Below are 13296 nucleotides of genomic sequence, written 5' to 3'. Positions count from 1 at the left end.
TGAGGGATGTAATAGTAAAAAGTTGACTAATCTAACTAGAGGAAATACAGTAAATGAGCAGGTAGAGTAGAGCCAACAATTATGCTTTTGCCAAAACTCGCTACCCGTGGCAAAACTAGCCAATCTTCAACTTGCATGTCATGATGTGATGTTTTGTGAGCTTGTAGATCAGCTATTTTGGGATGTTTTGTAAACCTTTCATCTATGGCAAGCCCAAAATAGGTGTGCAAGGTTGAAAGTGGTTAACAGTATTAACTTAGCCTTCATTGTGCAATTGGTACATAGTCATGGCTCCATTTGCAAATTATGACTGTCAGGATATCCAACAATAATTTTAAAGTATTGGCAAAACAAGTTTTCAATTATGAACCATGATATTGTCCTATCTGTAAGACTGTAAATGTCTGCAATGCTTTTGAAAATAAGCCTAATTTATACTCAAATGGTGTGGCTTATCAACGAGAACTGATCTACAAGCTAACAATGCAACAATTCCGAGTATAAATTAAGCTTTAGTTTGATTTTTGTGAACTGTGAAAGCCGAGGAAATCGTACGTTGTCAGATGGTGGGGTAAATGGTTTAAATTGTGAAATATCCCTTTCATGAATTCTGAACAAAGGAAAATTCTGTTGGGGCCAATTAGTCATAAGAAACAAACTTTACATGCATAATTGTGTAGGCTAACAGTGTAAAGAGTAGATTAGACAATATTAAAGGGACATTTATAACATATTTATCACAAAAAAAAAACCCAGATGTGTCAAATAATTCGTTTTTTACATTAGCTTAAGGCCCTTTTAAAAATGTTCTACAACACTGCTCATGTGATGCACAATAACAACCTGTTGTAAGCTTTCACCATTGGCTTCTTTGATTTTTTTTTGCCTGAAGGATTAGCCAATTGTTTTTATTTTTATAATATTCCCCATTAGCAGACAGCTAGTTATCCTGGAGATCAACAAGCACAGAAAACGAGAAAATGTATTTACATACGGTATGCCACTATTTTGACAACAATTGGAGCACATATGCTACCAATCATTGTGTGATTTGTGCCATTTAATGGACTAATAATAGCCTGTCTTGTGAATTAGTAGCCTCAATCAATTAAATCTAACATTAATTTGTGAAGAAATACCCATCATTACTAGGTGTAGTATGTGATATGTATATAAGTTGTATCGTTTTGTTTTTTCCTTATTTTTTTTTCATTGAAAATCTATTATTGGTTGTTTATTTTCATTCAGACTGCTGTAAAAATACTTTGGAGGCAAGTTTTATTTTGTCTATACGTATATCAAGTGTGACGCAGAAGAGCCGATCCAATAAGCTACTGCTTTGGTGCTCTGATCTCCAATGACTGGAATGACTGGCAAGACAGGTGGCTAGCTGTTTACTTGCTATTTGCCATTTGTGGGCTAGATGGAGCTATTTTCTTGGGTATATTGCCCATTCTTCTTTACTCAGGTCTGGAATAAGGGAAGGGTGGCAACATTGAACTCATCCTTGATGTCTACTAGTGCTGTCTTTTGCCAGTAATATGACCATTTTAACGAAATGTAATATTTCAGGTGACTAGAAAAATGCAAACGTCTACTTTATATAACTTGTCTACAGAGCATGTGTGATGACAAAATGTGGAGATTGTCTCTTTGCTCATGCTTGTTTTATTTAGGCATTGTGAAACGCTACTATTACTACTGACATTCATTTCTCAGAAATTAATGGATGCATAATTACACCCAGCTACATACATGCAGTCTGAAATCATTGAAAATCTATGTTCTTCAACCACACCAGTCCTAAGTGAAAGTGAACTATTGTCATTTTTAATGATTCATTAGCATTGTTACCTGTTTATTTAAGATGGGGAACAGAACCCCCCCACCCACACACCCCAAAACCTGATAGCACAATACCTCCCCACCCCAAAACTGTAGTTAGATGTCTACTGTGTTATATTTGTGTTCTCAGGAACATATGTAGTTTTCTGTGTAAACCATTTTACATTTTTACAATGAAGAACAAAGAATAAATAATGTTTTACATAATTCTACATTGTTGCGTCCTGACTTTGTCTTATGTCCGTTATTCTTTTCTTTTTAAAAGTAATGATTCCTAAAATTGTATACTGGTTTTAAATCAATCATGCACCTTGTTGAAAATCTTGCTCTTTTTTCAGGCTTGTCCTGGGAATACTTAAGTCAATCTTTTGGTATTTGTACTTGAGTATTTCCATTTTCCAATACTTTTACTTCTACTCCTACAATTATATGAACTTACTAGTTACTTTGTAGATTTTGATTATTACAAAACATTTCATTTCAGCCATTTAGAAATAGATCTACAGTGTGACGCATTGTGAGCTTATAGATCTGCTATTTTCAAAGGATTTTGATACATTTAAAAACTTGAACTGGGACATTCTGCATAATGAGTATTTTTATTATGTTAGTATGATGCCAATACTTTTGTATTTTTACTAAAGTCAATTTTGAATTCTGGACTTTTACTATTTCTATATTGCTGTATTGATACTTTCACTTAAGTTAAGTAAAACATTTGAGTACTTTTTCCACCACTGACTTTCTGATAGAAAAGAAAAAGAATACGAAATACTATTTTGTCATTTTATAGGTATAGTCTAGTATAGTCTAACCACACATAATGCACATGACGGATACATATATGGGCCTTCAAAGTATTACCCCGGCCCTTACATTGATGCTCAAACATATGAATGTAACTTTTTGACTATGTATGTGCAAAATCGTTCATCAAACCCGTAATCTCGTACCTGTAATGTGTGGGGCACACTTATCCTTCCTCGTCGACCTGAAACATCTGCACCTGATCTCAAATTCTTAATCTCCCATATATACACTTGCCAGAATGTGAACCTGGACAAGTACACCATGGTTTTATGATAGAAATGTTGAGTATGGGTCCCCAGCATGTAGAAACTGCCGAATGCTAACTTGCATATGTTGAGCAATTTTCATAATTCGCATAGGCGAATGAAATCTAAATTTCATCATACTTTAAGTAGCATGTGATGTGTCAAACTAGGGGGTTTTCATGATGCTGGATTCATTCCAAGCATTCGTTTTGCACAAAAAACACTCCTTGGGCTAAAACGGCCATAGGCAGCCATCATCACAAATGTGATGATGTCAGCACATTTGTTTTTTTCAAAACTAATGCTTGGAATGGATTCAGTTTCAGCATTATTTTTGCCTTCTATAGGTTGTTAATGGTATGGTCACATATATGAGAATTATGAAAATTGGCAATTTCTACATGAATTTCTAACATACGTTATTATTATACATACATTCACACGGCAGCCATGCTGGTAGTTTGCATTGAAAAAGCAAGGTGGCAAGTTGCGTTCGGAAATGCGCACCGGGAGCGCACTCGCCTATTAGTTTGCATTGCACAGTGCGCTCAGTGCGCTATTTCCGAACGCGCACTATGGCAAATGGCATAATGGCAATATGGCCGCAGTGTGGATACGGTCTATCGGGCTGGCAAAACTAATATTGTTTACACCAAACAAAAAGCTTGCAATTGTGGGCACATCGTGAATGCTTAAAAAATGATCATTTTGGATTCTGGATGAAAAATAAAACAGTGGCATTTACCCTTCTTCCATCCTTGCTCTGCCACTGCTAGAGCTGCTTCCATCCTAGCCCTCCAAGCAGAACCCAATGGTACTGAAGTCTCTCGAAGTTTCTGACATTTTTGACGACACAGACATCAAAATTTCAGAAAAGCTTTATGGAGGGTTCCGAGAGGGGCTACTTCCATCCCAAATGAAAATAGCATGCCGTGATGAGTGATGACTGATCTAAGTTTAGACCAATCTTATTTATATTATTCAGTCTTACTAAACCTATAGCCCCACAAGTCAGAACCCAATGGTACTGAAGTTTCTGACATGTTTTAGTTCGGATTGGGCTGACCCAGGGGGTAAACCTATTGTAATGACTGGTAGGGTTCGCTTCCCCAGAAGACATGACAACCGTCTCAGAAATACTTTTTCTTTAATGAACTATTGAACAATAACAGTGTAGAAACAATATAAGGCACAGTGAACTGAACTCCCCGGCTGAATTCTCTCGAGCGAACTTATTGCTAGCGAGCTTCTAGGCATCTAGCATGCTAACAACAACAACAACACGTTACGCTAGACTTCCCGCTTCCGGTCAACCTAGGAACGGAATCCCCCCCCCTTTCCCCTTGCAGGGGCCTATTCAAATATACTTTATTAAAATTAAAATATACTTCTGGATAGCTTCTGATAGCATAGCTTACTGGGGCCCCAGTAAATAAAATAAAGTCACATTTAATTGTACTCAATGTCTAGTTTGTTGTGAAAACAAATTGATGAATGAATAATGGTAAACACAAGTGTTAATTTTGCTAGCTTTATTTTGAACGAAATATAGACAAGTTTTTTACGTTTTCTTACTATTAACAGCTCGGACAATATAAAAGACAGAATTTAGTCCATGCTACACATATAATGTGCTAAATATGCGTATATGTTATTTGTTATTATTACAACAATATGATTTTTAAGTACATAGGTATACAATCTGTACAAATGTTACCAGGCTCACAGTCAGCTGTTACAAAAAGAATGCTGGAAGACTGAAGATGGGCATGTGTCCCAACCAAATGCACTACTAGACTAAGCAGCATAAGCAATAGCCTTCTTAATTTAATTCTGCATTTTTTGCCATTTTATTTTACAATAAGCTAATATTTTGGATGACACACCCATATACAGTCAACATTTAGTGAAGTTGGCCAAACATGGCATATACTTCCTTGAGCTTTGTGGTTTTGTCATACAGCTTAGCCAAAAATGTACGAGCTGCATTTCATGTATGGTATTCGCGTGATTTTACCTCAATTTACAGTTAATTTACAGTTTATTAGCCAAATGTTGTGAGAAACAACAAAACATACCAGTAGCCTATAATCAGATAACTATTTTATTTGTCTGTTCAAACTTAACACAAAATTGATACCTGCAGTTTTATTTTATTTTTTCAAAATCTCCCAGTAAACGTGTAAGATTTGTAAAGTGGACTACTCCTAAATAAAACACTCCAACCTCATGAACTGGTAAAATTGTATAAGTCAGTCAAAGCGACCTGAGTCTATTTTTATTTTTTACGGTTAACTGGAATCTCATCCTATGAGCCACAGAAACCATAACTGCCTAACTTGCTTTATTTTCTAGAATAAGACAAAAAGGGTGAAGGTATTTTTGTCTGGTACCATGCAATGTCGAGTGTTTGTGCTATCTCAATCCTCCCTGGTGTCAGTTTGGTGATAATTTCTGAGTGGGGAAACACACTTAGCTTCCAATACCATAAAATGTTCCAGATATCTATGCAAGCAAATTTTCAGTTTGTAAAAAACAAAAACAAAAAAAAACAGTGAAATACTGACTGAATGGTGTACTTTTCATACCATACAACAGAGGGTGCCAGGGTTCTTTGCAACCAGAGGTGCATACATATTGCCAAGCTGTTTGATCTCATTGAAGTGCTGTACACCGTCACTATGCAAGTGAAACCATCAAAGAAAATTGGTCCTCTAACATTGAGAACATGACATGTAGGTTTCTATCACATGTATGATCTTACCTATAGAACTCATAAATACACATAACTACTCATTCAACTGATTCTGACCAACTAGTTCTCCCACATCAAATCAGGATGAAAGAATAGTATTTTATTGTATCTCTACATGAAACTCATACTTGAGTAACAATACTTTTTCACAGTACAACAGGCAGTACCCCCCCCCCCCCCCCCCACATCTACACAGTGTTAATGTAACCATTTGAAACTCAGAGTGTACAAATGTTACATTTGTATACTCTCAGTGACATTAACACTGGTTTTATTTTTTTAGTGGAAAGTCTTTTGCTTGGGTGGAGAACGAGGCGAAATACAGTTGTGGTTAGACAGTCAAACAAATAAAAGTGGTGCACGTCTATACTGTACATATCACATTCACCATAGTCCCTGTCTTTGCCCACAGTAAAATCCTCCTTTAAATTTAACTCCGAGAGCCTGAGTTCAAATAACACTGAGGGTTTTACCGTTTAAGCTGTGTTATCATGAGCTCGTTGGAATCACATCTGTACCGTGATTTAGTTTTTAGAATCTCTGCGATAAATGTTTAAATCTCAGTCTTGGGGGTTTCTTTGCTATACACTGGGCCACATTTCAGGCATTAATTGTTCCTCTCGCCCAGACAAATTCCATGGTCAATTTTGCCTGGTGAGTCACAGCCTTTTACTCAAGTATAAAAAAAAGACATAAAATTCCTTACAATCAGGAATAGAGAAAAAAACAAACAAAAAAGAAATATTGGAGGTATGGGTCGGACAAGAGAATACTTAAGATATAAATACAATATACAAGATAATAATCCTCCAACTCTTCAGCTGTACACATACTGTCTCATGCTCACAGTCTCTCTTCTCTCTCTCACTCACTCTCTCTCACACGCACGCACGCACGCGGACACACACACACACACACACACACACACACACACACACACACACACACACACACACACACACACACACACACACACACACACACACACACACACACACACACACACACACACACACACACACACACACACACACACACACACACACACACACACACACACACACACACACACACACACTCTCTCTCTCTCAATCTCTTGTTTTTCTCTCTCTCTCTCTCTCTCCCCCTGTATACAGACTCCTGCCACAGTAACACCGGCAATGGAAGGTCATTAAGACAGCAGACGTGCATCACATTGATTACAAGCCAGATGGGATGCCTCTGAGGAATAGAACAGTGAAGCATGATGCGTGTGTGTGTGTGTGTGTGTGTGTGTGTGTGCGTGTGTTTGTGTGTGGCTGCGTGCGCGCATGCGCAGGGTTTGGGACGGTAGGGATTGGGAGGTACGGTTGGTCTAGCTTTGCCCCTCACGGGTGGACTCTGGAGAAGGGATGTCACCTTTGTGGGACGGGGCTGTTGCTGCAGGACGAAGAAGGGAGGGGATGGTGGTGTAGGAGAGAGGGGTGGAGTTGTCACTCAATCAGTCCCTCTGAGCAGGGTGGGGCGAAGCCCAGTCTCAGTGTGTTTCCACAGAACAACCTCTCTCGCTCTCTCTTTCTCTCTCTCTCATCACTTGCTTCCTGGTCCAGACATTTTGTCTCCCAGGCAGTCTTGCTTCTTGGGAAACTGTGGAGACAGAAATACAGGGGAAATTCAGTAAATATTCACAAAACAGACACGTTTAGCATAGGTGAACAAATGTTTGATCCATTATGTTTTGTTGTATTTCTCAGAGATGTAAACAGTTAAGGGTAAAGCATAGACATTTTCTGTTTCTTTAAAAAACAAAGGATAATTAAAAGAAAACTATATACAGTATCTTTAAAAAGGAGGATATTTAACCATACCCATCTCCTACAACCTTTTTTTTATTTTAACCTCTAGTTTTTCTTCATCCTTCCAGGTTAATTTACATGACTCAGCAATAGACCAAGTCTAGGAGAAGGCTGCTGCAACACTGCTGCTGTACGTCCCTCAGCTTCCCCTGCTCTCTTCATCCCTCTGCTGCAGAGCACCAGTGCTGCTTATTACACATTAAGCCGAACCACACCCAATACTCTGCACACTCCACTCCATTGTGCGGCTCAAATAACCATCCACTACTGTATGAGATATATATATTAAACAGTATGATAACATCTTCAGACACATTACTTCTTTTTTAAATGCAGTGTGTAGGGTAATGTAGTGTAATAGGGTAATGAGCATGACTATACATGAAAATATAATTCAGTAGAGCAACAAAATACAACTCTTTGAGTCACTGTAATTAAATCTGCCAAATGTGTGCTCTGACATGCTTCCTTGACTCCATATCGAGTCCCTTGTGGAAGGCGAAGAGGAGGGAGAGGCGGAATCATAATCAGTCTGTCAGCACAAGTTCATCTGCCCCTCACACACTGCTTCCCTTCAAGACCCCAGCCTACAAAGCAGGGGTCAACGGCGGCATTCCTGCTTTGATATCAAAGGTCCCCCGGTTACTCGTAGCCCGAACAAAAGCTTTTTCATCTGGCTAGCGGGCAAATCCTCTCCCCCCTAATAAAAGTAGGGCCCATTGATGTTTTAAAAAAGCCACCATGAGAAGATTGGATGATAGAAGGAATTTGGAAAAGAATTTCCCCAAATGTTCCTTGTTTTATCTTACCCTTTTATTATATTATCAATATTACATTGGTTAAAAATAATATGCCATACAAATATTTCCAGTTAAACTAATGAGTGAGATCATTAATGACATAATTGTGTTAACCTCTCCAATCAACGTGTTATTATCAGTCCAGTAGTCTTACCTGCTCATGATGATGCTGTAAGCTCTGTGGAGACAGGTTCAATCTCCTTCACTGCCTCTTCAATGACTTCGATCACCTGCGCCATCACCTCTGCACATTTCCCCGATGACGATACCATCTCCGTCTCTGTTAGGCTGGTGGCTGTCGCTGCAACTGGGGCCTCTTGACTGGAAGTGGCCAGCTCTGTTGAAGCATTCGTTTGGATCTCCTCCAGCAGTGTTGGAAGTTTGTCTGACACTGGTTTCTGATCACAGGAGCTGTCTGCATTCACTTCAGTTTCTTTGGCTGGTGCCGTGTCATTCACAGGGCCATTGCTGTCAAACTCCACCACAGCTTCTTCCTCAGCCTTAGGATCTTCCACCATGTGCGCTGCCTGCAGGACAACCTGGTTTGGAATATGGATCTCAGGAATTTCTTCTTTCTTTTCCTTTTCTGGGGTCTCTGCCTTAGTTTCCTCTGCCTTACTTTCCTCTGCCTTACTTTCCTCTGCCTTACTTTCCTCTGCCTTACTTTCCTCTGCCTTAGTTTCCTCTGCCTTACTTTCCTCTGCCTTACTTTCCTCTGCCTTAGTTTCCTCTGCCATGGTTTCTTCTGCCATGGTTTCTTCTGCCTTAGTTTCCTCTGCCTTAGTTTCTTCTGGTTCGGGAATCACTTCCTCACTTGTTTCCTTGAAATCTTCTGGTACAACTTTGCTCTGTTCCTCTTCAAGATTTCCACTTGGCTGACTTTCTGTATTCAGTTCTACTACTTCTTCTGCCAGAACAATCGCTTCACTTTCTTCTACTTCCACGGTTTCCTCTAATCCTTCTGCTGGTTTAATCTCCTCGTCTGTTGAAGCATCAATGCTCTGCTCTGTGACCTCAACCACAACTGAACCAATGGCTTCTATGGCAACATGAAGTGGTTTGGGTGACTTTGGTGTTTCAACGGGTGCTGGGGTTTCATAGGTGACAGGAACAGGGGTGTCAGTGATAACAGCTGTTTCTAGCTCAACAGTTTCTATTGTTGACAAAGCCTGGACTGGTGATTGGACATTGGCTGTGGAGGTAGTAGGATCCTTGTGTTCAGGCTCAGCTTCCTTCACCTCATCCATGGCATTCTTGATAACAGCCTGGGCAATAACCATGCTTTGTTCCTCAATGGCATTCGCCTGCTCAAGCTCTAGCTCGGCATCCACCACACTTGCACTGTGTTCAATAACAGAGGTACCGACTTCATACGTGGCTGCACTAATGCTATCATTCACCACACTCTCAACCACAGTTGTACACACTGGCATGGTTTCCTGCACTTGGATTGGTTCATCGCCAACAGTCTTTAAGATTGGGATATGTTCCATTGCTGTCTCAACCTTGGTCTCCAGTTGTTCCACATTTTCAATGAGAGGGGTGACTAGGGCTACTGTCTCCCGGATAACAGCAACCTCCCCAACAGGGACCGCTAAAGGAATGACTGGCTCAGAGACCTCAGTTGTGGTGTTTTTCAAGGTGTCTGGTATGGCTAAAATGATCTCTTGGGAAATAGCCTGAGCCATCTCTTTCAATGGAGCGTTTTCTTCAATGGCGGCTTCAACTGGCTCCACACCCACTTCTATTTCCTTGGTTTCCACGTCTGGTTCAGTAACTACTACACTCTCAGTGCAGATAATGGCTTCAACAGTTGGTGTGATGGGATTCACAATGGTTTTGGGAGAGTTCTCAATCAATTCTGAGGACTGCACAACTTCGGACTGCTGAAGCAGGGAGCTGACAACTGCGACAAGCTCAATGTCAGGTTCTTCGCGTTCAGTGGCGGTTTCAATGACAGGAATTTCACTTTTATCAACAGGAGGGATGTGCTCGGCGGGGTCCACTTGATGCACTTGAGCCACAAACACTGGAAGGTCTTTAACAAGAAGCTCTTCTCTTTTTGGTTGCATGTCTTCCACTAAAGGCAATGTACAAACGGCATCACTGGTCTCAGGGAACCACTCTATTGTGGCAACCACAGGCTTCTCTAGAGTCAGTTTGGCAATCTCCTTGGTCCCCAGGCCAGTACAAATGGCTACGGCCTCCTTCATTTCATGTAGCACCAGGATTGTCTTTAGATCTTTGTTTGATTCAGCCTGCTCAATGGGTGGTTCATACTCTGTTTCAGCAGTAGCCACATCTATGGGTGTGTCTTCAACAGTCACAGTAGTCTGGCAAGGGATTTCACTGACTTGATCTGCTAACCCTTCAAGAACCATCTCAGCAGTTTCTGACTTGGGTATGTCAGGAATAGGTGTGGTACCTGTGGTTGTTGTGTGGACCTCGGGCTGGGTCTTCACTTCTGCAGTCTCAATGACATCCTCTGCAATGGTGGTGTCAGCAGACTTGGGTGTGGCAGCGTTTTCTGCCTCTTCTGGGATGTCACTAAGCTGCTTATCATCATCCTCTACAGTGGCTGGGATCCATGAAGGGGACCTGTCCTCTGCCGACACTTTAGTCTGGGTTATTGCTTCTTCTACTGCTTCATTCTTGGCTGGCTCAGCATCATACTCAGAGAGGGGAACCACAGCTGGGGTGTCAGAATCCTCCTCCACTTCTGTGGAGGACTCAATCTTCTTCTTCCTGCGGCCAGGGAGGAACTTTCTGAAGGAGAATGAGGACTCCTCTTTTGGCATTTCAGTTTCTGAGACAGCTTGTTCTGTGTTTTCCTCTGCCTTCTCGTCGGTTTTAGCCTTCATCTTTGGCATGACGAAACGTTTCAGTAGGGCCCAAGTAGTTTCCCTTTCAGGGAGGGTGCTCACAGCTTCAGGTTCAGAAACTACCTCGCCTTCAGCACCTTCAGTTTCAGTCTCTTGGGTGGTAACTACAGCAGTCTCTGTAGGTTTACTCTCTGGCTCCTCTCCTCCTTCTGCTGCCGGTGTCTCCTCTTCAATCTTGGTCTCATCATCGTCAGAGTCAGAGGTCTTCCTGGTCCGTTTCTTGGCTCCGCCCATGCACATTAGAGCCTCCCAGGAGACAGAGGTGTCCATTTTCCTTTTGGACTCCTCGGTGCTGCCCTCCAGTTTCTCTGTGGTTTCTGTCTGCGGCTCCTCCTCAGTGGGCTTATCTTCCTCTTCCTCGTTGCCCTTTTCTGTGGAAACAGCACTCTCTGTAGAGGATAGGGTGGCTGATTTCACTGGCTTCTCCACCTTCTCGGTTGTAGCCTCATCTTCACTGTCAGAAGATTTCTTTACACGCCTCTTGGGTGTAACCATTTTTTTGAAGGAGGACCAGGGAATGATGCCTTCTTTTTTCTTTTCACTGTCAGAAGTGACTTCTCCCTCAGCTTCTTGGTTTTGCTCCACCTGGAGGGCATCCTCCGCGATGACATGCTCCCCTGAATCTTCTGGAGATGAGGCTCCGCTTGTTGGCTTTGTGACCTCTGCTGACTCAGTGGAGGATTGAAGCTGCTCAGCAGTTTGTTCCCCAGACTCGGTAAGCTTGGACTCAGCATCTTTCTTCGGCTTGGATTTCTTGGTGGAAAGTTTCTTCAAGCCAGCTCCAGTGAAGAGTTTCTTTAGGGGGCTTCCGTGCGCCTTGGTCTTCTCCTGCGATGACAGTATCTCAGCTTCGGTGGCCATCTCTTCCTCTGGTGCAGCTTTTGCCTCCTCTGCTGGTTTGGGCTCATCAGTGGTATCTAGTGCAACGACCTCAGCCTCTGGTTTCACCTCCTCAGGTGTGGTTGCTGGTGGCTCCTCTTTAGCCTCCTCTTGTTGTGCCCCAGCCTTCTCTTCCTCACCGACCGTCTCAGCCTGAGCAGTCTCCCCGGCCTCTGCCGTTTCTCCTTCAGCCTCTTTTTCCTTCTGTTCCTTGATGCTGTTCTTCTTTCGCAGATTAGAGAAGAGTCCTCCTGTGAAAAGCTTCCTGAAGGGGAGCAGTAGGCCCTCAGTAAGTGATGGACTGCTCTTGACCTCTTCAGATGCTGGACTGCTCTCTGCCTCTTCAGATGCTGTACTGCTCTCTGCCTCTGGGGGTACTGGACTACTCTCCGCCTCTGGGGGTGCTGGACTACTCTCCGCCTCTGGGGGTGCTGGACTACTCTCGGCCTCTGGGGGTGCTGGACTGCTCTCGGCCTCTGGGGGTGCTGGACTGCTCTCGGCCTCTGGGGGTGCTGGAGTGCTCTCTGCCTCTGGGGGTGGGGGGCTGCTCTTAACCTCCGGGGGTGGGGGGCTGCTCTTAACCTCCGGGGGTGGGGGGCTCTTCTCAACCTCCGGGGGTGGGGGGCTCTTCTTAACCTCTGGGGGTGGGGGGCTGCTCTTAACCTCCGGGGGTGGGGGGCTGCTCTCCTGATCTCCTTCGTCCTTGGCTTCAGCATCAGTAGCTGCAGCTTCCTCAGTAGCTTCTTTAACCTCCATCGCTTTGGCCGTGACCTCCTCTCCTGCAGGGGTGACCTGCTTTTCCTCCTTATCTTTGACTGTCAGCAGGGTCACAGGGTTCTTCTCCTCGTCCTTGTCTTTCTTCAGTGTGAACTTGAAACCGGCGAAACGGAATATCTTCTTGAAGCCCAACTCATTTGTCTCGCTCGGCTTCTGCTCGGCCGCCTTCTCCTCAACAGCTGTGATCTCGCTGCCATTGGGACACTCTTTCTGCTCCTTCTCTCCGTTCACGTGAGGAGCCACTTCATTCTGGATGGTGCCCATGGTCTCTGCAGCCTCCTCCTTTGGAGCAGCTGACACGCTTTCTGTCTGGCCAACTGAAATGAGAGAGAATGAAAGAATGCCAGTCAGTTTATATACTTCAACTGAAAAATTACTAAGAATATATGAAGAATACATTACACAATCTACAAATGCCTTCTAACCCTGTTTTCTGAAAAACCTATATCAGTGGTACTCAAACTTTTT

The 13296-nt window shown here is 42.6% G+C and overlaps 1 protein-coding gene across 2 annotated transcripts in view; it reads right to left on the bottom strand.

Annotated features, from left to right (window-relative positions):
- Window positions 1-4297: 4297 nt before the first annotated feature.
- Window positions 4298-13296, bottom strand: part of akap12b (A kinase (PRKA) anchor protein 12b) — a 62841-nt gene continuing 53842 nt past the window's right edge. Inside the window, exons 3-4 of one of the 2 annotated variants that reach the window (XM_083790310.1) lie at window positions 8445-13145; window positions 4298-7281 (exon numbers count right to left, since the gene is read on the bottom strand). In XM_083790310.1, coding sequence (XP_083646436.1) covers window positions 8449-13145 — 4697 coding nt within the window. In that variant the 3' untranslated portion in view covers window positions 4298-7281; window positions 8445-8448. The remainder of the gene's footprint in view (window positions 7282-8444; window positions 13146-13296) is intronic. The other variant, XM_083790311.1, reaches the window with a different exon arrangement.

Source organism: Protomyctophum parallelum, assembly GCF_964188405.1.
Source record: "Protomyctophum parallelum genome assembly, chromosome: 19".
In the NCBI taxonomy this organism is placed as follows: domain Eukaryota; kingdom Metazoa; phylum Chordata; class Actinopteri; order Myctophiformes; family Myctophidae; genus Protomyctophum; species Protomyctophum parallelum.
Note: the sequence above shows the minus strand (reverse complement) of the source record. Positions and strands in the feature narration are given on the sequence as shown.